The sequence below is a fragment of the Platalea leucorodia genome (genome assembly GCF_965183815.1).
Source record: "Platalea leucorodia genome assembly, chromosome: 5".
In the NCBI taxonomy this organism is placed as follows: domain Eukaryota; kingdom Metazoa; phylum Chordata; class Aves; order Pelecaniformes; family Threskiornithidae; genus Platalea; species Platalea leucorodia.
The window spans coordinates 14,973,095-14,996,907 of record NC_138827.1 but is presented as its reverse complement, the minus strand read 5'-3'; the positions used below and the strand labels follow the sequence as shown (position 1 = coordinate 14,996,907).

The following is a 23,813-nucleotide window of genomic DNA, read 5'->3' as shown; positions in this document are numbered from 1 at the left end:
TGAATTTTTGTAAATAAATTTGTGCACTCTGGCCTTTACCTCTGTGCTTTCATTACAGCCGAAACATCATCCTTCCATCCCAACTGCGCCGGCTCGGTGCTGGGGCTAATGACAGGCAGCAGCAGGGAGCAGGGACAAGCAGGCAGGACTGTTTTGCCAGATCTCGGCCTGCACGATTGAAAACTCTGCAAGTTGCAAGGCAAAACCCATTTGACCCTTCTGGAAAAGCTTAATGTGTTCCACATGCTCCTGAGGAAAAACTGGACGGGATAGAAAATGGTTTCCAGTCGCTCCTTTAAATGGAAACCAGGATGTGCGCTTGCAGGAGCGATGGTAAATACAGAATCCGGCCTCAAAAGCAAAAGGAAATGGGGGAGGTGGGAAGGGTGAGGGTCCTCCCTGCCGCGGCGCAGCAGCTCCGGAGCCCCTTCGCTGCGCGGGCACCCCCGGTCGCACAGCAAACCTCCTCCTGCCTCCTCCCCAGGCCGGGTGTCACGGCCGGGTGTCGTGGCCGGGTTTGCTTGTGCACACACGGATGTCACTGGGGGGGCGAGGGCGAGCGCGTGGCAATCAGAGCTGCTCAGCGTTTCCTGCACAGCCTTAATTTCGCCCTGTTTATAGTAAGGAACGAACATCCTTCCTTCGTTCGGCCCTTGCTGCGGTGCTTAAACCCATGTCTGAAGCTGGAGGTCCCTCCTGGCAATGCCCTCCCGCTGTCCTAATTGGGATGTGCTTTGGGGGGGCTGTGCAGCCCTTCTTTCCCAAAATTTGCTTCTAGCAAACCAGCTTTAGATTTTAAAAGCCAAACAGGAGCCCGTTGGTGACCTGCAGGTGCCAAGCCGGGCTGTGGGAAATGAAGGGCAGCGAAGGGGCTGGCTGCTCTCAGCCCGGGGGATGGAGTTGGCCGCCAGCCCTTCCATAAGCACGTGCTGCACCCCATCTTCATAGCCAAAACTGAGGTTGGCCCCAGCATCAAACCTGCGTGGGTTGGTTGAGTTTTAGGGCTGGTTTCAGCTGTCTCGGGAGGGCTGGGGTGACATCCCGGACATCCCGGCTCCTCCGGCCGGACGCCATGTTTTGGCCTGGGCTGAGCTGCAGCAGATGGGCTTCCCACCTCCTTCCCGTCCTTAGCTGTTTTTTTATCTTCCCGTTTTCCGTATCACTGAGCAGAGGAGGGGCTTTATTGCTGACCCCAGCCATGCCATGCACCTGCAACCAGCACCCCGTTGCTCCCCTCCCGGTGGGCACATCCCCCTCAGGGCCCTTGCATGGGGGGGAAATATCTGAGCCAGGGGGAGAAAAAGCAGCTCCTTCACAGCGCTGCCAGGCTGAAAGGGGACGCGGCTTTGCTCCTGGCTGCAAGGGTGGGAGAGCTGCTTTGCAGGAGAGATGGTTTGCTGGTGCATCTCCCTGACCCACGCACAGCTCACCCGTCCTCAAAGCTGCCCGTGGGCTCGGTGCCTTTGGTGGCTTAGGGCCGCTCCGTGCGTCTCAAGAGGTGACCCAGCCTCCAGCCAGCTTTGGTGCCGCTCGGTGGAGATGAGCCTGTTGGTCACCATTCCCTTCCCACCAACTCATCCGAGCCCTCTAGAACCAGCTCAAGCTTTGTGAAGCAATTTGGCCCCAAGGGCTCCTCCACACCGAACGCTCCATGCTCAGACTCGTGCCTCTCATTAAAAGGCTGTTGTAGCCCCAGCCGCGGTCGCCCCGACAGACCACACACCACTGCTTGTATCCCAATGCAGGTTTTATTTTTTATTCATCTTTCTCCATTTGAAGCTATTTTTTTTTAAGTTATACAAATGGCACTTACAAAAAAATAATAATAAAAAAAAAAAAACAAAACCAAAAAAACGAACAAACCCAAAACTTAAATTTTCAGAGTGAGATGTTTTCAGAGAGTCACGACACCCGATAGGAGGAGACAGGAGAGATGTTGACCTAGTGTCACACGGAAGAAGCCGGAGCGGGAGTTACATGGTTCGAACTGCGACGGGGGACGGGGAGGAGGCGACGTGGGGGGGGTGAAGGCCAGCGAGAGGTGGGTGCCAAGTCACAGGGTCACTCAGGGCTTCATCAAGACACTTGGTCCTTCGAGGGGCATCGTGGTCCCCGGGCAGGCGTGCGGTGCCCGTGCGAGCGCAGGCAGCCCCTGGATGTGAGCGCAGAGCCGAGGTAGAGTCCCAGCCGGGATCCCCTGCGCCGGCGAGGGACCCCGGCCTGGAGTTGTTCCCCTGGCAGGGGACGGGTCGCTCGCTCTCCCGGCTGAGTTTAGCACCAAGCTCCTACGGAGGGTTATCTCTCCACATGGCTTTAAGGCTGACGAGCCCCTACCTTGCCTCCGGCAATAGGGACCAGGCCCTGTTTTGGCACGGCAGCGATGCCGCAAGCACCCTTGGCGTGGGGTGGGGTGGGACCAGCGCTCCCTCCCCAGCGGGGGCCCACGGGGGAAAAGGCTCCTTGGTGTGTTTGCAGGGAGCAAATACCGGCCCCGGGAAGGCCCCAAAGGATAAAGTGCCTTTCAACACCCTAACGAACACGTCAGCATCACCCATTACAAACAGCGTTATACTCTAATGCAGACCTAGTACAGACAACAGCTGGTAACACAGTGCCATGGAGAGCATATATAAATAGAGACTAACAAAAATACTGTTTTGGTCTTTTTTTTTTTTTTCTTTTTTTTTCCAGTAGGGTTGCGATGGCATGAGAGCCGAGCCCAGGTGCCCCGGCAGCAGCGGGACCGGGAGCTGCCCTCCTCAAGGGAGCCCGGGGGGACGGGCGCTTCCTAATTCAGCATTAGGTGTTCAGCGATTCACATCACTGTTCCAGTATTTTATGAGAGAAGAAAAAAAAAAAAAAAAAAAAACAAAGGTACTGAGCAAATATCACTGTGCAAAGTTTGCTAAGGAACTTTTCTATTCTGTAAACCAAAATCTGCTTATGCTTCCAGCCGCCAGCCGGGGGGGGGTGTATCGGTCAGCCAGGCTCCTGCAGGGACCAAAGCCCGCCAGCGCTGGAGGTGGGCTGGATGAAGCCCCCCGCCCGGCACGGGCTTGCTCCGTGTCCCCCCCACGCCAGCCCCTCCCAGGCACAGCAGCAGGACCAGCCTCGGGGCAGGCGCCTGCCAGGCTGGACCCACCATCGGGGTCTGCGCTGCTCCTCCAGAGCCAGAAGCACAAGGAGGGGCAGAGGGACAGAAGGAGCGCGGGGCTCCGTGAGATGAAAGGCTGAGGCTTTCCAGACAGGATCACCCTAAAAAAATAATTTCCAGGTGCATGTGGGGGGGGAGGGGGGGCAGCTTGCTGGCCCTACTGCAGGGACGGGTGCTGGCATATGCCAGCCCTGTCCCCGGGGATGCTGCGATATGCAAAGTCACCTCTTATGGCTCAGCTGGGGATGAATCCTGCCCCGAAAGCCAGGAGCAGAGAGAAGCGGCCAGGAGGAGCCGGCTGAGCCCAGCAGCATCGCTCTGCCCCTGGTTGGAGTGGGGCGAGATGGGACGGGTGCTCCGGGGGGATGCTGGCAGCACAGACCAAGGCGGCGCCAGCGCTGATATGGCAGAAGCGAGCACAGAGGCGATCTTATTCCCTTTTTTCAATCGAGGAGGAAAATAAACTACCTAAGGTGATGCTTGGGGCCGGGAGGGGGGTACGGCAGTTTCCAAGCCCAGCAAACCTGGAAGGAGGCGGGGGGGGGGAAGGATAGAGACAGACCCTTCTATGAAGCTATAGGCAGGCTGCCCCATCATTTTTCCAGTTCTTACAGAGGTTTATGGAGACCCACCTCCCACATAATGCACCGACTCTATGGCAGGAGGGAAGGGCAAGCCAGTCTGAAAATCCTTTTACAGAGAGGAGAAACAAAACCCAAAAGAAAAAAGGACAGAGGAGGGGAAAGAAAAGTTGGCAATGGGAGGTACGCTAAAGTGCATTAATATTCCCAGAGGGTGGAGGCGTCAATGGCGTCAGCAGATGCCTTGAGGACCCCAGCATGGTCACCCTTCAGGTATTTGCCATTGATTTTGATAGCCACTTTGTTATAGTCGCAGAACTCAAAAAAGAAGTCCACGGGGGTGTCGCTGCTGCTGGTGACGGACGACTCGCTCCCCACCATCCAGTACTTCCCAGTGGCATCTGCAGGCAGAGGGAGAAGGAACAAGGTGGCCCTGTGAGCTACCACAGGGAACCTAATGGCCATCACCCCCCCAGCCTGTACCCACCCCCAGGGACTCACCCTTGATGTTGTAGGCCCCGTCGTTGAACTCCAGCTGGAAGACGTCGTAGGAGGAGCGGTTGGAGTCCAGGGTGCCGGTCACCTTCCGGCACCCAATGAAGCCATGCTCACCGCGGAGGACGATGATGGGCCTGTTGATCAGCTTCATCACAAAATGCTCCGTCTCACCTGTGCCAGAAGGGAGAGGGGCCGTGAGAGCAGCCTGGGGGGCGCAGAGCCCGGACCCCGTGGCTGGCAGGCAGCAGTGGGGGGTGGGGTGGGCTGTGCCCCCGGCCCATTTCTCACCCACCCCATCTGTCCCCCCATCCCGCAGCACCTGAAGTGGTGCGGCCATTAAGAAAAACTTATTGCCTGCATCCCTGACCATTGCTTAGAAGAGGAGCCTGGCTTGGGGAGGAACTGTCCATCCCCTGCCACCCCAGCGCAGGGGCAGGGGTCCCTAAGGGGGTCCGGTCCCTTACCCGCCGTCTCCATGGAGGCCGCCAGCTGCCCGTTCTTCTTTGCTGTCACGTACTTGCCGTTGGCAGCTTTCAGGGTGATGCGCTTGTCGCACCATTCGATGTCAAAATAGCAGCTCGCGTTCCTGTGGGGGGAGAGAGGGCAGTCAGCGGGATGCGACAGACGGAGACCCTGCTGGTGCCACCCCACCAGCTCGGAAAGGGCCATGGCTGGATCGGGAGACCCCGATTCGATCCATTTTTGCGGGATGAGCCACATCGTGGTGGCCATCCCAATGGGAAGTGCTCGCCCCGCAGGCAGGAGGCAGGCAGGCAGCCAAATGCACTTTTGGGGTTTCCGCCTGGCTCTCAGCTAGCATAGGGTTGAACTGCAGGGTAAAGCATTTCGACAGCCCCAGCTGGCCAGGATTACGTGGCCCGAGGGACTTCCTGAGCATCGTGGGCGGCAAGCCTCTCAACCCGGCCCCGACTCTCCGGGGAATTCACTGCCTTCACTGGAAAGCATTTTGGGGCAAGCGCCTAGGCTGGAAAATCCCCCTTAGATTCCCCTGGGAGACGCAGAGAGGTCCCCGAAGCCTAGGCGTGACCCAGAGCCGCCGGGGACAGGGGACTCACTTTGTGGAGGCGGTGGACTGGATGCCCCCGTTGGAGGTGAGGGTCCAGTACTTCCCAGTGTAGGTCCTGAAGGCGCATTTCTTGGTGTCCTTGTTGATCTCCAGCTGGTAGGTCTCCTGGTCACCCTCCTCGTCTTGGTTGGCCGAGAGGTCCATCCCTGCGGGGCAGAGGCAGATGGAGGTGAGCGGCACCAGGGGGGGACCCCAACCGACCTCCAGCGGGTCCGGGTGCGGGGGCAGCCCAGGAAACCCAACTGAGAGGGGCTCCTGCTCCCCTGGGTGAGCTTTGGTGACTCCCAAATCCCTCGTACACATCTCCCCTCTGGCACTTTGGGTTCAAATCCAGGTTTTCATTTGGCTACTCAAGTGTTAAGGCCATAAATGAGGGCTGGCCTGAGCTGAGGCAGCCATGAGCTTCAGCTCAGGACTCTCCAGCTCCATCACGATTAAGCACCAAGCAAAAGCCAACTTAGATATTTCACACTGAAAAGGGCTGTAGTTTTTTCCCCGAAGGTGACAGCCAGGTTATTCAATCCATTAGCAGAGGCCACCACACCACCTATGAATCCCTGGCTCGTGGCATGTTTAAGGACCGTGGCACTGTTTTTCATCCATAAATTGTCACAACCCGTTGGGGCGGCAAGGTTTGCAGGGAGAGGAGGCTCAGGAAAGCTCTGGGGTAGCCAAGCCTTTCCCTGGCTCCCAAAAAACCATCGGCACCAGCCTGTCCCCCAGCTCTGCCAGCCAGGATGACCTGTCCCTACACCAAAGGGACCAGAGACAGCAATTTTTCCCGGCAGCCTCGGAGGTGGATGCAGCCAGTCCCAGGGCCACCGGCCACAGTCCTGGGGCCACCGCCAGCCCCCCCGGCCACGTGCACATCCACCCACAGGCACTGAGCCCAAGCAAACCTGCTTAGTCAGGGCTAGCAGGGCCAAATCCTCTCCAGCACTCTCCCGCTTGGTGGATTTCTGCCTAAAAATACTTTTGGGATGCGAGTCACAAGCCATAGCCTGGAGCCAAAGCAAAGCGGCTGAGCTGCCATGCCGGGTTTCGGGGAGGGAGCCGAGGTGTGGTGCTCAGCCCCGCTCTTCCCTGCCTACCTACAGCTGGGATGAGTGGAGACAAGCCCCAGTACCACCAGTGGGGCATGGGTAACCAGTGAGAGCAGCCCAGGAGCGGACAGCAATACAGACCATGGTTTAGTAGAACCAGATGAGTTTTTTAGAGCAGAAAGCACCCGCGTCCCTCCCCTGCTGCATGGGTGCTACAGGCTCGAGTCCAACCACGCACCTGGTCCTGGAAAGGATGCAAAGCGTGCGTGCAACCATTCTGCCCAAATCTGCCTTTTCCTGGAGCCAAGAACCTGCTCATAGGACTGGCAACGTGTTCAGCCCCTTGCACCTCCATGGTGCATTGCCTCCCAGTTTCTCAGCTGCTGGGATTTCCAGTACCACACTACACGGTCGCTGGGACGACTTCAGGGACTTGGTGGCCCTTCCGCACTGGAAAGCCACCAGCAAGTCCTACCAGCTGCACCCAGCGGGTGCTGACCCACCTGGGGAGGGACCATCTACCTCCACACACCAGCTACGGGCCTTGGAAATGGAGATGTCTTTCCCCAGATCCCACAGCTGGGGAGACACAGCTACCTGGCGGCTTCCCATCACCCCGTCTGCATCTCCAAACAAACAAGCATCGGTGCCCAGTGGCCCCCAGGGAGCAGCCTCTGCTTTGCATATCAGTCTCCCACCTTTCCCAAAGGGATTAGGCTTTGAAGGTTTTTCTTTGTTGGCTGTAATCTTATCTCCCATGCCCAAATTGCCCTATGGCTGCCACACGGCTGCCTGTTCGCAGCATCCCCTCTCCCGCCAGGCATCCTCCAGCACCTTCTGCAGCTCCTGACCGACATGCAGCCACCCCCTGCTTTGCTCCCCAGGGTACTTGGGGCAGCGCGGGGGGCAGAGGGGTGGCTGCACGGCCACCAACCCTGGCCCCACCAGCCAAGCCCTTGGCTTGTGTGGTTGCCCCACTCTCGCCGCTTCCCAGGGCTACCGGGGGCCGAGCCAGCGGTTGGTGGAAACATTTGGTTTTGATTTTGCACCCCCGCCGGGAAAGCAGCGCTGCGGCAGGCTGCTCCAGCTCCTCTTGAGAGCCCTACGACTGCCTGCTCGCCGGAGCCGAGCGAGAGAGGGGGAAGAGGGGCTCTGTGGGGGCTCCTGGAGAGGGACTGGGATGCAGGAGGGGATGCAGCCCTCCACCCAAGGCTGCTGACACCTCCAAACCTGCAAGAGCTGCGGCTGTGGTTTGGGGGGGGGGGGGGGGGGAAGCAGGCTTTTAGGTGAGGATCTCCCTGACCTGCAGGCGATGGGGAGAGCCTGGGGGGGACGCCTTGTGCCGCAGAGCAGGATTGGATGGACCAGAGATGGGGCCTCCCGACACGTCCCCTCTCCCCCAGAGACGCCCACTAAGGAGCACAGTGAACCGACCAGCCTCCCCCCACCCCGCCGCCATGCGATTGCCCACGCTCCCGCCTGGCTTTCCCCGGTGCCTCGCAGGGCCCGGCGGCAGGAGGGTCTCCCACCGCCCCCTCCCCGAAAGCAGGGCTGGGTTGGGTTACATCGACTCAGCAGAAAGGAATGCAATTACAGCTGGGGCAGAAGGAGGCTTCAAAGGGCTGTAACTGAGCCGGAGCAGGAGGTTTGGGGGGTCAGCGGCGGTAGGACCATGGCAGATCCAAGAGAGATGTCCCTGTCTCCCGGTGGCGGAGGACAGAGGCTGTCCCTCCAGCCACCCCCAGCCACCACCCCTGCTTTTTGCAGCCCAGGGCTGTTGCAGGGAGCTGGCGTCTCCCGCAGCGCCCAGCCGAGCCACTGCCGCTCCAATCACGCTTTAATTACCGCTCTTGGTAAATTTACAGTCTGGAGCCGGCAGGACTCTGCCTGACCTTGACAAAGCTGCTAATTACAGCTGGAGGCGGGAGGGGGGCGAGCACGCCATGGCTGGGAGGCACTTTGGGAGGGGCAAGAGCGGAGGCACGCCTGTGCCCCCAAAAATTCCCCATGTGGGATGGCCTCCAGCTCCATCTGCAACACGGGTTTGCTACGAGGGTCTTGGGGAGGCTGGATAGGCTGGAGGTGGGAGCAGTTCCCGCCCCAGGGCTTCCTAACACCAAGCCCCCTCCAAACAAAGCCCCTGGGCTGGAGGTCCCTGGAGAGGAGAGCCGGGGAAGGGTGATGGGGAGGAGAACCAGTGCTGGGGAAGGAAAGGGCTTCCCAAGTCCTCAGCTGCCAAGGTTTCCAGCCGCTGCCAACCCCTCAGGTCTGCAGGATTGATGCCCCAGCCCTCGCTACTCTCCAGCCCAGGAGAGCAGATGAACATGGAGGACCATGGCCATCCCAGAGCACGCACGTGCCTTCCCGCATCTCCCAAAGAGACAAGCTTCTCCATCTAAAGGAGCAGCAGTTTGCTGTGGCTGTGCCAACCTCCACAGCCGTGAGGGGCTGCAGTCCCAGCATGGGGGGACATCTACAGCATGCAAAAGACTTTCCCTCTATATTAAGCTCACGCAGAGGGTGTCCTACAAGCCGTCCTGGCATGCTGGTGAGACCCAGTGGGACACAGTCCATGGAGAGGAGGCCAAGAGCCTGGAGGACCATGGCCAACTGGTGGGACAAGCCAGCTGGAGCCCGAACCCAAGGGGGGCAGACCCACACATCAGGAGCTGCCTGCACACGGGCTCTGCTTGCTGCCTTTCATATGGCTGGGAGCCGGCAGGGCCTGCAGGCAGCTGCCAGCCCTGCCCAGCACCAGGAGCAGACGGGAGGCTGCACCTTTCCCATCCTCCAACTCCCCAGCGGCCAAGAGGCTCCTTTCCAAAAAACCCACGGTTATGCCTGAAAAAACCTGAGCCTGTCTCCCTCCAAGGGAGCGCCGGCAGCACCCTGAGCCCTTGTGGGTGGCTGGGCAGGATTTTGGGTCCTCGTGCCCCAGCAGCCAGGGTGGCTGCACTCAGTTCTGCCTGTGCAGGTCGGGTCCAGTCTCCCTGCAGAGCCCTGGCACCCTCCATCCCACGCTGCAGCCATGCAAGTGCCCCAAGACTTGTCTCATCCTGCCCTTCGGACAGGCTTATGTTGCACCCGTACATAAATCCAAGCATGTTTTTGTCCAAAAGCAAAGCCTGGAGCACCCAGGGACCATGCAGCTCCTCTGCTGGAGGTGCTGCTCTGCAAGGGGGTCACAGGTGGGGGTGAAACATGGATTTCCTCTCCTTCCCTATGGATTTCCTGTGGCTTCATGGTATCACCAAGTACCAACACGCCACTCAGCATCTCTGGATGAAAACCTGCATCCGAGCCTACGTGCCCCCAGCTGTGCCCCTGGCCCTGGAGCCACATCTCCCCACCTCGCTGTGGCACCGAGATGAATCGGAGGGGCAGAACGGGCCACCGGCTACAGCCAGCACCAAGCCGCCCCATGCCCGGAGGACTCCTGGCCCCAAAGCAGAGCTCCCCATCATCAACCTGGCACGCCCAGGCGTGCTCCTGTCACCGCACTGCTTGCTCGCCCCCCTCCCCAGACCCCTTTTCCCAAAATGCTTCACTCCCAAGTCAGCCCATCCTCTCGCCCCATCAGGGTGGGGGAGGCAGGCGGCACACCTCGGCTGGGCGGGGGGCTGGCAGGGGCCCAGCGGAGCGGGGAGGACGCCAGCGCTCTGCCCCCGGGACCCTCGCGCCCACAAAGGGCCCTTTGTTGCCGCAGCCGGGGCTAGAAAGGAGCCATTGAACCAGGGAGGAGGCTGCTTTCTGCTGGCAGCACCCCGACTCGGCTCCGTTTGAAGGTGCAATGGGGAGATGGGGGCTCTCACGGAGCCCAGGGCTCCCCAGGGACCCCATCCTTCTGCAGCTGGAGGCAGGGGAGAGGTGCCAGGGCCACCCCCAGCCCCAGTGCGGAGGCAGGGCTGGCACCCACCTCATGTCCCTCCCCCGGATTGCTGGCATTGTGGTCCCCAGTGCCCTGTGTGCAGGGGATGGTGACGCCGGCCATCCCAGGGACAGGGAGGAGGCTCCAAGCCAGGAGCTGACTCGGCACTCGTGGGACAGCGCTGTCCCAAGGCTGGACCAGCTCCAGCTCCCAGCCAGGGGAGCCACAAAAGCCCCGTGGCCCCATCCCCGCTCCTCCCGTGGGGCAGCGGGGGGACAGCCACTGCCATCTCTGCTCCCTCCTCGACCCCACACGGGCACGAGCTGCCTTTTCCCACGAGCCTGCGCCGAGCCCCAGCCGCTCCCTGCCCACATCCCGCATCCCCGGCGGCCTCTGGCGCATCTGCCAGCAGCGTGGCGCTTATCAGCTCGGCAGGGGGAAAGGGCTGTCTGCAACCGCTTCCTCCGACAGCTGTTTTTTCGGCTGCCTTCTCGGTAACCTTGGGACAAGGCTCTTTCCCGATGGAAGAAGGGAAGGCAAGCCCCAGAGAGCAGCAGCTCTCAGCCTCTTGCTGCTGCTGGGCAGGATAAACCGGGTAGAAATGGCTTCTCTGGCCAAAACGGACTTAATCGAGGATGTGCAGCCCCAGCGCACCCCTCCCCGCTGTGTTTTGCTTGGAAAAGGGCTGGGAACAGCCCAGAGCCCCCTGTTGCTGGGGAGATTTGTGCCCCCCCGCCTTTCCCACCCACCATCCATTCCGAATCACACAAAGCCGGCGGGTCCGCCAGCTCCCGCCTGCGCCATGGGGTCCCCCACCGCCATCCCATCCCACCATGGGGGACCCCAGCCTGCACAGCTCCCCCCCGCATCTGGTTTTCCCATCTCCGGTGACAAAGGGCTGCAGCAGCCCTTCCCCCACGGCGCAGCGGCAGCCTCCCGCCATTGCCATCCTCCTCCTCTTCCACAAACCCCTGCGCCTGGGTAAATAGTCCCCACTGCCCATCTCTGCAAGCATTTTTTTTTTTTTTAAAGGGGCTGCTTTGCAGCGCAGGATTTGCTCTCAGAAAGGAGAAAGGCAGTGAGCTCCCTGCAAGGAGCTGCCCAGGCATGGACGAGAGTTAAGCTGCAGCCTTGAAATATTATATATACACACTAAAAAAATTCCCCGCTGCTTGTCCCTCCAGGCTTTGCTGCAGCAAGACATGCTCGCACCCATCCCGCGCCCGGCGTGCGCCGGCCTGACTTGGCACGCCGGTGATGTGCCCCGGGGCTCCCACACCAGCCCGGCCGCGGCAGGCAGCCGTGCACCTCCAGCACCGCCCTGCCTGCAGAGCGGGGACCCCCGTCCTCCAGCAAGCACCCCTCAAGCTGGGGGGGCAGGATGCACGCTGGGTGCTCGAAGGCGGGCGGGCGGCCATGTGCCCGGGGAGCTGCGCCGTGTGGCCACGACGCTCGAGGCCGGCGGCGCGGTGGCCTCTCCGGCGAGCGGAGGGGACGCAGCGGGTGCGGAGGAACAGCGGCCTTTGTGCCGTCACGGCTCGACGCGGGCGTTTTGGTGAAGCCATTTGTGTAACACTGCCAAGGCCAGGGGGGTGGGCGGCACCCAGCCCCTCACCCACTGGAGAACGCAGCCCCACGGGGGGACCTACAGCCCCACGGGGCCCCACTCTGCAGGGCGCACGGCTCAGCGATGCTCGGGGAAGGGGGAGTTTGATGGAGGCTTTGTTGGGTGAACAATGAGCTCCGCAGGTAGGAAGGCGATGGATGGCAGCCCTGCCTCCTTCACGGCAAGGGAAGACCCCATCCGCCCCCCCCCAGCCCCCCCATCCATGCCTGCACCCCAAGGCAGGCCCCTCACCATTCCTCCCCCATGCAGGGTGCCCTGGGGAGGCGATGCTGCAGGGATGGGGGTGCCGGAGGGATGGGGCCCCCAGGCAGGCGATGCTGGAGGGGGAAGGGAGAGGGATGTGGGAGGGGTGCGGGGGGATGATGATGGAGGGATTGGGGGAGGGACCATGGGCAGCCATGCCGGAGGGGTGCAGCAGGGTGCCCTGGGGAGAGGGTGACTTCAGGGGAGGGGTGTAAGGATGCGTGTGAGAGGGGGTTCAAGCGTGGGGGGGAGAAACCCTGAAGAGGCGATGGCAGAGGGATGCAGGGGGGCACCCTGTGGGGGTGCTGCTGCAGGCAGGCAGGGGATGCTGGAAGGAGGGGGGGCTGCCGGGGGGGGGCACTCCGAGGTGGCGATGCTGGGGCGATGCAGGGGATGCGGAGGCGGCGATGCCCGAGGGATGCCGATGCCGGAGGGATGCAGGGGCGCACCCCGGGGCGGCGACCCCCCAGCGACTTCGGGGCGGCCGAGGTGTGCGTGTGCGTGTCCCACCCCCTCGTACCTTGCCGGGTGGAGACATTCCTGTCGTTGCCGGCCCGGAGCACGACCTGCGGGCAGCTCTGTTCGAGGGCGAAGAGCTCGTCCTTGCCCACCTTGGCGCTCTTGCCCGCCTTGAGGGTGCCGCTGGGTCCCGAGGGGGCGAGGTAGCGACCCTCCCCGTCGCGAAAGGCCACCTTCCCGCAGCGAAACTCGAGGGTGAAGGCGGTGCCGGGCTCGGCGGCGGGGACCAGGCGGCCGTCGCAGCGCAGCAGGCGATGGTCGCAGCTCTGCAGGCTGTAACGCTGCTCCACGAAGAGGAGGGTGATGAGGGCGTCCACGCCCCACGGCACGTCGCGGTCCACGGCCAGTTCGTCGCGGCGAGGCCCCAGGTGGGCGTAGCGCTTGCGGGCCAGGCTGTAGAGGTTGGCCTGGGGATGCATGGCCAGGTGGACGCTCCATTTCTCGGTGGCCGAGACGGCGGGGGCGAAGCAGGAGAGCCGGTCCTCGGTGCCGCCGAAGAAGCGGCGGTGGGGCTCGGACTGCAGCGACCAGCGCCCGTCGCCGTGAGCCACCACCAAGAAGCGACAGTCGGGCCCCGGCTCTTCGCTGTCGCAGCTCACCCGGCCGTCCTTGTCGGCTGCCAGGTACCGGCCCAGGTGGCTTTTGAGCAGCACGGCGCTGGAGTCCTCCCCGTCCTGCTCCAGCGTCCAGATCTGCTTCTTCTTCATGCTGGCGGCCGAGGCATTCACCTTGAAGCCGAAAGCCTCCGCCGTCAGGTACTTGTTGCTGCAGTTGATGAGCCCGAACTGGATCTGCACCGGCTCCGCCGTCCCGTTCGCCGTCATCCTGCCGCTGCTGCCGCCGCCACCGACCGCCGCTGCCGCCGCGCCCGCCCCGCCGCCGCCTTTATAGCCCCGCCGCCGCGGCGCCGCCCCCCGCCGCCGGGGCCGCCCCCCGCCGCGACCCCCGCCCGCCCCCTCCCCGCCGCCCCTCCGGCCGCCCCGGCCGCCGCCGCTGCGCCCCCGCCGCCCCCCGCATCGCTGCGGAGCCCCGCGGCGCGGCAGGGCCCCTCCTGGCGCAGCGGGAGCCCCCTCGAATTGCAGGACCCCCCCACATTTCAGGACTCCCGCTGCATTGCAAGACACCTCCCTGCACTGCAAAAGCCCCCTCGAATTGCAGGACCCCCCCACATTGCAGGACCACCACTGCATTGCAAGACCCCTCCCTGCATTGCAAGAGCCCCCTCGAATTGCAGGACCCCCCCACATTTCAGGACTCCCGCTGCATTGCAAGACCCCTCCCTGCATTGCAAGAGCCCCCTCGAATTGCAGGACCCCCCCACATTGCAGGACTCCCACTGCATTGCAAGACCCCCTCCCTGCACTGCAAAAGCCCCCTTGAATTGCAGGACCCCCCCCACATTGCAGGACCCCCACTGTATGGCAAGACCCCTCCTGGAATTGCAGGAGCCTCCTTGAATTGCAGGACCCCCACACACATTGCAAGTCCCCACTGCATGGCAAGAACCCCCTTGAATTGCAAGACACCCCACACACACACATTGCAAGACCCTACTGCATTGCAAGACCCTTCCCTGCATAGCAAGACCCCCCTTGAATTGCAGGACACCCCTGCATTGCAAGGCCCCCACTGCATGGCAAGACCCCTCCCTGCGTTTCAGGAGCCGCCTTGAATTGCAGGACCCCCCCACACACACATTGCAAGACCCTTCCCTGCATTGCAAGAGTCCCATTGAATCGCAGGATCCCCCACCACACTGTGAGATCCCACCACATGGCAAGACCCCTCCCTGCATTGCAGGAGCCCCACTGAATTGCAGCCCCCCCCAATGCAAGCCGCCACTGCATGGCAAGACTCATTCTGGCATAGCAGGGGACTCCTTGAATTGCAGGACCCTCCCCTACATTGGAAGACCCCTTGGCATGGCAAGACCCTTCCCTGCATTGCAACAGCCCCCCTTGAACTGCAGGACACCCACACACACATTGCAAGACCCCCACTGTATAACAAGACCACTCCTTGCATAGGAAGAAACCCGCTGAACTGCAGAACACCCCCCACATCGCAAGAACACCCCCTGAGCAGCAAGACCCACCCCCACATTGCAAGACCCCCCATGCATTGCAGGACCCCCCCACATTATAAGACCACCCCCTGCATTGCAAGACACCCCTTTGAACTCCAAGTCCCCCTCCTGCATTGCAAGAATCCCTCAGCATTGCAAATCCCCATCCCACTGCAAGACTCCTCCTACATTGTAGCACCCCCTCTGCACCCCTTTGCTCCCCCCCGGGGCTGTTGGCCACGCTGCAGGCCTGCAGGACAGAAGGGGAGAAGGGTGAACGATGCTGTGGCCCCCCCGCAATCTCTGAGCCATCTGAGCACCCTGTGCCAGGCACCAGTGAGGCTGGATCATCTGGGCCCCGGGGAATCTGAATTCCCCCAGCAAAGCCAGAAGCAAAACACAGGCACTCCTGTGCAAGGGGGGTATTTCGAGGCCATTTCTCAGGGTGTAGCTGAGCAGCGTTGCTGTGCACGTCTGAGGCCATGCTCCAGTCGCACGTACGGCAGGGCCAGCCCCGGGATGGGGAGGCACCGCACCCTGGAAGGGTGCTGCCCGCTGCTCCTTGGGGACAGGGACACTTCTCATGTCTGTAACATGGAAACGAACCCAGATAAAGAGGAGCATGGCTGGGGTGGCAGGGGGGAGCTGGCTGGGGGAAACGAGCTGTTTGCTGGGGAAACGTGCAGAAACAGAAAATGGGAGAAAGAGGGATGGGAGGGCCACGGGATGTTTTTCAGGTGGATCAGGGAGCTGAACCGCCTGCCCCGGCTGAAGCGGGACAAGGGAAGGGCTGGAGTGTGGGTGCAGGTGGGAGGGTGCGACGGGGTGTGCTCAGGGCTGGCTGGCACAAAGACTTCCCCCAGGCTCACAGCCCCCCCGGGGCAGGGCTGCCTCCAGTCCCCATCTCCCCAGGCCCTCCACGCTCCACTGGTTCTGCACTGGCCGTACTGGTTAGAGCCACTGTTCCACCTCCAGGCTGGCACAACTGCCCCCGGGGAAACCGGAGAGCTCTGGATGGGGTTTGTTTTCCTGGATGCCTCAGCCAGAACTGCTCTATGCTTGTGCTTGCCACGCAGCCCTGCAAATCCGGAGAGACAGACAGACAGGCCGACCATTTGCAACCAGAACCAACTCCACAGCCTCTCAGCTGGGTTGGAAACAAATCCCACCCCCCAGCTCCAGCGAGGCAGAACTGCATTTGTCTCGCAAAGCCGTTTTGCTCCTCTTGCTAAAAGCACCCGGGCGTTAGGACCCGGCCGCGAGGCCGAGCAGCTGCCCGGGCCCACAGCTGCCGGGATCTGCCTTCTCCTGACACAGCAGGCAGATGGTGGCGAGGCTGAGAAAGAAATGGCTTTTCTGCTTGACAAAAAAAAAAAAAAAAAAGCAATTATGCAGGGAAAAAAAAAAACCCGCCCTGTTTTCTCCCCACCGCCCAGCAGTGCAGCGTGGATAGCTGGCACTGCCTGGCTCAGTGGGGCCTGCCCTTGCTGAGCGGGCAGCCTGCCTGCACCCAGCCTGCCTGCACCCCGTGCTCGGGGGGGGGTGGAAGAGCCCCAGATACTGTCTGAGACGTCCCCACATATCACTGTGGTGGCAAAGTGCTCCCCAGCCTGGGGACGCAGCGGCCAAACCCTGTCTCCCAAGTGCATTCGTGCGTGCCGGGTGCGCGGGAGCAGTAAGAAAGGCGATGGGTTTCCCTCTCTATATTGCATTTCCCGTCGTCTTTGCAAGCCGCCGTGACTAAACGCTTCTGAGGCCAGCCCCCCTGCAGCCCTCCCACCGCCGCTCCCGCAGGAGACCCAATCCCTGGCGCACGGCATCCATGACAAGGGCTTTCCGGAGCGCGGCCGTGTCCCCTCTGGAGGGGTTGCGTGACTCACCCACTGGGACTTCAAATAAACCCCGGCTCCAAAAAAGAAAAGCAAAGAGAAAAGGAGCCCCGGTCATGGAGTGACCCTTGTCTTGCCTGCCTCAGGCACAGAAACGCCCTTGGATTTTCATGCTTGCCTGGACGCTTTTTGTTGCAGCTTGGCTTCGTTTGCAAGCAATCCCGGGGCTTTTAGTCAAGCTCCTGAAATCGGGCTTGAACGCAGAACTGGCGGCCAGGGCCGCTGCAGGGAGGGCAGGTTGCAGGGCACACCGGCACGGTGCCAACGACCCGCACGAGGGGCTTGGAAGGGGGGCAGAGCTGGCAAACGCAGCGTACGGCAATGTCTGATGAAGAACTATGGGGGTGCAGCGGGTTGTTTCATCCTTGTGTCCCCCAGGAGGAGAGAGGAGCCATCCCAGGGCAGCAGGAGACATCCCTGGGTGAAGGGGCAGCGTGGAGGCGGAGGCACGAGGCCGAGGCGCAGCAGCCGGGGGATGCTTTGGGCTGTGTGTCTGTCCCTCTCCTCTCCTCCGGCACACACAGCCCCTTTGGGCATGGCTGTGTCACGGGGTGTCCGGAGCCGGTGCGGCTGGGTCACCCCTCCCTCAGAGCGCGGCTGTCCTCTGGCTTCAAGCCACATCTCAGCCACCAGCCTGGCCTGAGCCCTCCTTGTCCTTGGTGCAGCCATTTTGGGCTTGCTGCGAGGGGGCTGCTTGCAGGTTTTCATCCAAGCGGCACCGTGATGGCATGGGGAACACAGGCTGGCTTACGGCCACCTGCTTCCCTTGGGACCCCTGTGTGTTGCAAACCCTGGCTTGGTGTCGCTGGCACGTGCAGACAGATGTCCCGGGGGTGTCAATGTCCCTTGTGGTGGTAGCAGTGGCTGCGAGATGGCCAAGGCTGGCCTGGGAAGCCCCCCCAATGCGGGTACCCCCCTTACACCATGGAGGGGCTTGGCAGAGATTGAGGACTGCATTGCTGTGTGGCCACCACCTCTCCAGCCACCTCCGTCTCCATGCGGGACAGGGCTTGGTGACAACAGGAGCCCTTGTGCAGGATGGGGTGACCTTGTGCAGCCCAGCAAGCTGTCTTCTCGTGGGACAAAGGGCTTTGCCAAAACCAGCTGGTGACCAGGGACCGCTGGACCGAGGCCAGGAGCAAGCCCCAGGCAGAGCCCCAAAACCCTGGCTGGAGGCTGCATCTCCCCGGGGTCCCCAATGTGTCCCTTGCCGCTGTTGGGGGCCACTGGGGACACCCCGGGGTGCCCGGCTGCCCTGGCCTCGCTGCCGTATGCCGCCAGGCAGCTCAGCAGAGGTTCTCCGGCGGCTCTCCCGACAGTTGGCAGGCGCCCCGGCCTCATTAAAATTGTATTAGGCAGTATTTAAAAAAAAAAAAAGCAGCAGCACCAGGGAAAACAAAGGGCAGCCCTAAGAGAGGGGCTCGGAGCAGCGGATCGCGCTCCGGGGGAGTTTTCCCATGGGATGCTGCCCCGAGGGGGCTTGCCCAGCCCCATGACCCGGGAAGCAAGGGATGGCAGCGGAGCATCGTCGGGGCTCAGACACGTCCCTGCGTCTCGCAGCCATTAGGAGTGGTCGTGGTACCAGCCGTGGTGCTTGCTCGGTGCTTTATTAGCCAGGTTTATCCTGTTAGCCTAATTTAATTGTGTCCAGAGTGTAATAAGAGAGGGAAATGCTTGAAGTGCACTGTTTAAAAAGGTTTGGGTGTTGGGCATAGTCAAGCCTCAAACAAATGAAGGAAGAAAGTGGATGGGAAAGCATGTATGGCCGGGCAGCCCTGGGCCTGGGGACTTTGTCCCTCTCTTCCTGCTCGAGCTTGTTTTCTGGTGTGTTTTTTACATTATCAGAAGCTAAGGCAAAAACCTGCCCCTTCCTCCAGCTCCCCCTGAGGACCTCACGGAGATGGGATGGAGGCCGGACCCTGGTTCATCCAGCAGGAGAATGAATTTTATTAAGAAATCTTAAAAGACCTTTTGTGTAGCAGTTCTTAACCTCGGTGGCGGGGACGATGCTCTTTGTCCTGGACCTAGAGCCCTGCCTGGTCCCTGGGGGCTCTGCCAAGGCACCCATAACCCCATGGAAGTGCCTGGAGCAACACATGCGAGACACAGGGCATTTCGTGGGCCAAAATAATCAGATAGCAGGGGATGCTTTCCAGCCTTCAAAAAAAAAAGACCAAAAAAACAGGGAAAAAAAAAATAGGGATGTGTCCATTCTTTGCTGCCTGTCTTGCAGCAAAACGCAGCACATTTTGTGAGTGGAGGGTGCGAGAGCCTTGGGGGCTTTTTCTAGTCCTTTAGGGGGAAAAATAAGCCGTGTCCATGTGATGGCAGGTTCCCACAGTGCCTCCCTGGCCCATGGGCGATGTGGCAGCAGCCCTGCCGTGACACGAGTGGGGGAGGCTCTTGCTGACTGTCACGGTGTGTTTGTCTCTTGCTGGCTGCCCACATGCAGCCCGGCGGTGAATTTTATCCCCAAAACCACTTTAGAGGAGGCTCCAGCAGCAGGCGATGCCGGCTGCCATCCTCCCCTGGGCTGCTCCAGCGTGGAGGTTTCGGCCAGGGCCGGGGTCAGGTCAGTCCCTGGCAGCAGGATGGTGATGCCGGGGGAAGCCACGGTTGTGCCGCTGCCCAGAGGTGCAACGAGTTTCCATGTGCTCAACTCTCGCCTGCAGCTTGCACCCATCAGCGCAGAAGCTGCAGCCACAACCCAAACCAGGGGCCCAAGAAGCAGACTTCAGTGCCAGCCCCACCGCCCAGCGCACATCCCTGCTTTTAGTTCCCTGCTGCAGCATGGAGTCAGCACGGAAGAATTTGCAGGGAAGAAGAAAGTGTGTTATCAGCATCTGCCCACTCAGCTCTCCAAAATAACACAGTCCCAGCCGCTCGGCAGTGCCAGGCGGAGCAGGTGATTCAGCTTGCGACAGCAGCTCCTTTCTGCTCTGGTTTTTCACTCATGCCCAGATCCATGTTTCCTGCTGCAGCCGGTGCACCATGCCTGATGCATCGCCCCAGCACCGCCTCCGCTCATGGCCTCATCCGGGGCTGCCGAAGGGTTTGATGGGCAGAGGAACAGCACTGCCTGAATCCCCAGGGCATGGCTGCTCTCTCCAAACCCACAGTGTGCCGAAAAGCTGGTCTGAGCATGGCTGGGATGGTAGTCCCCATCCCCACACAACACTGCTGTGATCAGACACAACGCATTGGCTCCGTCCTCACCTTGGGGTGGCACACAGCGCATCCCAAAGAGGACGTAAGAGGGATGGAGAAGCCTTGGAACAGCTGGAGATGAGTCAGAGGGTGGCAGGGATGGACATCAAGAACAGGGGACAAGGCAAGCAGGCCAGGAGGAAGCCACCCAGGATGGGGGATGAGGATGAGGAGGAGGCGGCAGCAACTCATGTGTTTGCCATCATCCCAGCATCTTGCTGGAGGCTCAGCTTTGGGATGAGTGCATGGGCACCCTTTGCAGGATGCTGCTGCAGGGGGTTGGCGCCGAGACCCCTGTCCTCTCAGGTGCCGCACCCTGCGGGTACACAAGTTTGTGTGCAAACCCCTCCAGCAAGGTAAGAGGGCTGAGGCTCAGTCTGGAGAGAAACCAAGACCAAACCCTAACAGGACCAGGGGGGTTCCCCCCCCCCCCCCCCAAACACCCACAGAGCACAGCAGGGGGCCCATCTCTTTAAGGATGAGGTAGCAATAATAGGAGCAGTAATAGGAGCCAGCTGGGAAGCCCTGGGGATCCCTATAAAGGACTGAGAGAGGCAGGGAGAAACCTTTTACAGTCTGTGGCTTGCAAGGAGGTAAGGGGTTTTTTTGACTCCTTTGTGGAGGTATCAGGGCACCCTGGGGTAGGATGCAGGGCTGCAGCAGTGCATGCACCCACACCCCCAGTGGGGAGCACCGGGGTAGGTGGGGGCTGGGGTTTTGGCCCAGGGAAAGGGCTGGAGGCAGTGGTCTGAGGATGAGGGGGGGTCAAACCTCCCTGCCTAGGCACTGCCTCGCCAGCTGTGCCTTTCTGGGCCTTCCAGATGGATAACTCCATTGTTGATGGTGAAAAGAGTCCATTAGTCAGGATTAAGAACAGGGCCTTTGGGGATTAGCCCTGCACCTCCCACCTAGCCCTCCCCTGCCTCCTGTGGGTGCTGGGCTGGGGGGGGCATCTCTGTCTCCTTGGGGCACTGTCCCCCCTTCTGTTTTTGGATGCAGGAGGGAATGGGGCTCCTGTTGAGCTGTGGGGCTGACAAATGGGGGAGTTGGCAGAAAGAGGTGAATTGGGACCCCAAGTGACTGGATATCCCGCTCGCCATTGCATCTCCTCATGTGCTTGCAAACCCACCCCAGCAGCAGTAGCAGCCCTCGGATGGGGGGGTGTCTGCAGCCCGTGGCACTGCTCGTCCCGGTGGCACCGCTGGCAGCCGGTGGACGGGACCATGCCACCTCGGCCACTGACCCACTGGCAGAGAGCGGCTGCTGGAAGGGAGGAGGGAGCCTTTGGGGTGAGCAGAGACCTCCCTGCTCTCGTTTGTTGCAGGTTGTGCTTCTGTAGGGTCAGGGGCAGCTGCAGGCCAGGGGTGTTCTGGGCTGCAGGAGGGAAGGGAGAGTTATCCCAGACCAGGATTTTGGCTCTTAGACAGCCTGGGAGTCCTTGCAGCCCCTCATTTCTCTCCTTGGGTACATCCATGCCCATCTCCCTTTAGTATCTGAGCTTTCCATGCATTCTTAGAGGGCCCCAGTGAGGCTGGAGGGAGCTTTGCACCTGGGGAAACTGAGGCAAGGGGAGTGGAAAACCACATCTGGAATGAAAACGGAGGCCGTCCTTCCTGCAGGGTCTGCAAGGAGGGGTGGTAGGGCTGGGGTGGAGGGGGGGACACCCAAAATTTGGAGCTGCTTGTTGAATTGAGCACGACTCCCCACGTACTCTGCAAAGAGGTGCCGGATCTGATCTCCAGCTGGGCAAACCTGGGGGCTCCTGCTGTGAAACTGGTGGCAATGGGAGCCGGGGGGGCTGTTGCCTCCTCCGTCCCACCGCTGCTGTGAAACCGGTGGCAATGGGAGCCGGGGGGGTGTTGCCTCCTCCGTCCCAGCGCTGCTGTCGCTTCCCATTACAGGGGCTGTCAAGCCGGCTCCGTCCGCGGGGAGGGAGCGCGGGGGGGCCGGCTGCGGGGAGGCCCCCGGGAAGGCAGGAATGCGGGGCGGGGGGGCCGCCGCTGAAACCCAAAACCTGCGGGCAGGGGCCCCGGGTCTCCGCATCCGGCCCCGCGGCGGCTGCCGCCGGGAGGCCGCGGGCCGGGGAGGGGCCGCTGCTCCGCCGGGACCGGGCCCTGCGCCCGCGGCGGCTCCGGCGATGGGGACCAGGGGGTGGCTCGCCTGTGCAGCCCCCCTTTTTAATGAGGGTGCTGGTAACCCCTTCCCCAGCCCCCTCCTGCCGTCCCCAGGGTTAAGCCGTGCGAGAGCTTCCCGGATGGAAACGGAGGGGAGAAGGAGAATAAAGCCTGGATGATGCGGGGCTGGGGGTCCAGGGGGAGCAGAGCGGTTCCCCGTTCTGGGCATGGGTGTGCGCCCAAAACCCGTGCTTCAGGTTGGGTTTCCTGCGCCCCAGCCCCCTGTGCAGAGCCTCCCGAGGGTCACGGGGGATGGGACAGGGACTGCTGGCGTTTTGCAGGGCAATGCGTTTGGAGGGGAGCAGGGACCACGTCAGCGTGGTGGGGCTGGAGCTGGACGAGGTCCTTGGTCAGTGCATGGTCCCATGCGTAGCGTGCACAATCCCACATGGAGCACGCAGCTCGCTGCAGGTAATTCCATGTGCAACATGCTTGTCGGTGCGTGTGATCGGTGTGTCGGTGCGTGCAGCGTGCAATTTCTCATGCAGCACACATGTTGGTGTATGCAATGCCGTGTGCAGTGTGCACCTTGGTACGTGATCCCATGTGCAGTGTGCACGTTGCTATATTCAATCCTGTGTGCAGCGTGCACCTCAGTGTGTAATTCTCTGTGTAACATGCACGTTGGTGTGTACAATCCCATGTGCAGTGTGCATGTCGGTACACTCAACTCCCGCTGTGTGTTGGGATCACGCACACTGAGGTGCATATGTGCAGTCTGCACTTCAGTGCATGCAATCCTGCATGCAGCACGCACCTCGGCCTGCATCATCCCGGCTGCAGCGTGCATCTCAGCACACGCAGTGCTGCATGCAGCCTGTGTCTGGGTGTGCAGGCCCTGCGTGCAGCTCTGCGCAGTGCAGTGTGCATCCCAACACTGCCACCCAGCAGCCCGGCCGGGCTTTGCAGCGGGTTGGGTGGGTGTTGCAGCTTGGGGAAATCCTTGGTGGGGTGGACAATATGGAGACGAACAAAGCGGCTAAGGGGAGCGAGCGCAGAGGCTTTGCTGGGGGCTCCCCGGCCTCTGCAGCACCAGGAGGACAGGGGTGTCTCTGATCCCGTCTGGGGAGGCAGCGTCTCTTCAGGAGCACATTCCTTGCTTGTGTGCATCGCTTGCAAACACAAACTAGGACTCTTAGCAGTCTGATTGCGGGTGCTGCAGGATTTGAGCCCAGGGTGGGATTGAGCATCATGGCAAAGGGAACTGGGTGCCCCAGCGCTGGCCAATTCCCACCGGCGAAGCTGAAGTCTCGGTGCTGCTGAGAGCAGACTCCAACCTAATCACTTGGGCTGGTTTGTCTTGAACTGTGATTTCACAAAGTGATGGTGTAACCGCTCGCTCCATCACGGCCTGATCCAGATCACGGTACCTAGCACAGGGACAAGAGAGGCTGTGGGTCCCCCAGTTCCCCACCCCACATGATGCTCTCAGCATCATCCCCACTGCCGCTCCCTGTGGCTGGTGGGGGACCTGGCCCCAGCACGGACCTGTTCACCCTTCACCAAAGCATGGAGGAAAACCGCACTAGAAAACCACAAACTGCCCCAAAGCAGCCCAGGCCATCCCTTGGGGCTCCCTTTGCTCCCAGGATGCTGCACGCCCTATGGCCCTACATGTGCCTTCAGTGCTGTGGGACGTCGCCAGAACATTTCCCCAGTCTTTTATCGCTGGGGTGAATCATTTACCAGGGCGGGCAGGCTGCCCGCAAAAGCCTCGTAACAGCCGGTGCCAGCTGAGCGTGGCCGGGATGGAGGGGTCGCTCCCCAGGTGAAGCCGCATCGTCGGTTCCTCTGTCCTGCGTGGGGGAACCGCTTGCAAAAGGGTAAATCCCCCTTAGGGGACAGAGCAGAGGGTGGG

The 23,813-nt window shown here is 61.3% G+C and overlaps 2 protein-coding genes across 2 annotated transcripts in view; one reads left to right on the top strand and one right to left on the bottom strand.

Moving 5' to 3' along the window:
• The window catches only part of RNF216 (ring finger protein 216), a 137,783-nt gene extending 137,707 nt beyond the window's left edge, over positions 1 to 76 (top strand). The window contains exon 18 of the transcript XR_014228254.1: positions 59 to 76. The gene's annotated coding sequence lies outside the window, so the exon portion shown is untranslated. The remainder of the gene's footprint in view (positions 1 to 58) is intronic.
• Positions 77 to 3,933: 3,857 nt separating this feature from the next.
• On the bottom strand, positions 3,934 to 13,444 carry FSCN1 (fascin actin-bundling protein 1; the record flags this gene model as incomplete). Its single annotated transcript, XM_082314737.1, has 5 exons — positions 3,934 to 4,136; positions 4,237 to 4,404; positions 4,698 to 4,819; positions 5,310 to 5,466; positions 12,622 to 13,444. The coding sequence occupies 5 exons, from the start codon at positions 13,442 to 13,444 to the stop codon at positions 3,934 to 3,936; spliced, it is 1,473 nt and encodes a 490-aa protein (XP_082170863.1).
• Positions 13,445 to 23,813: the final 10,369 nt, after the last annotated feature.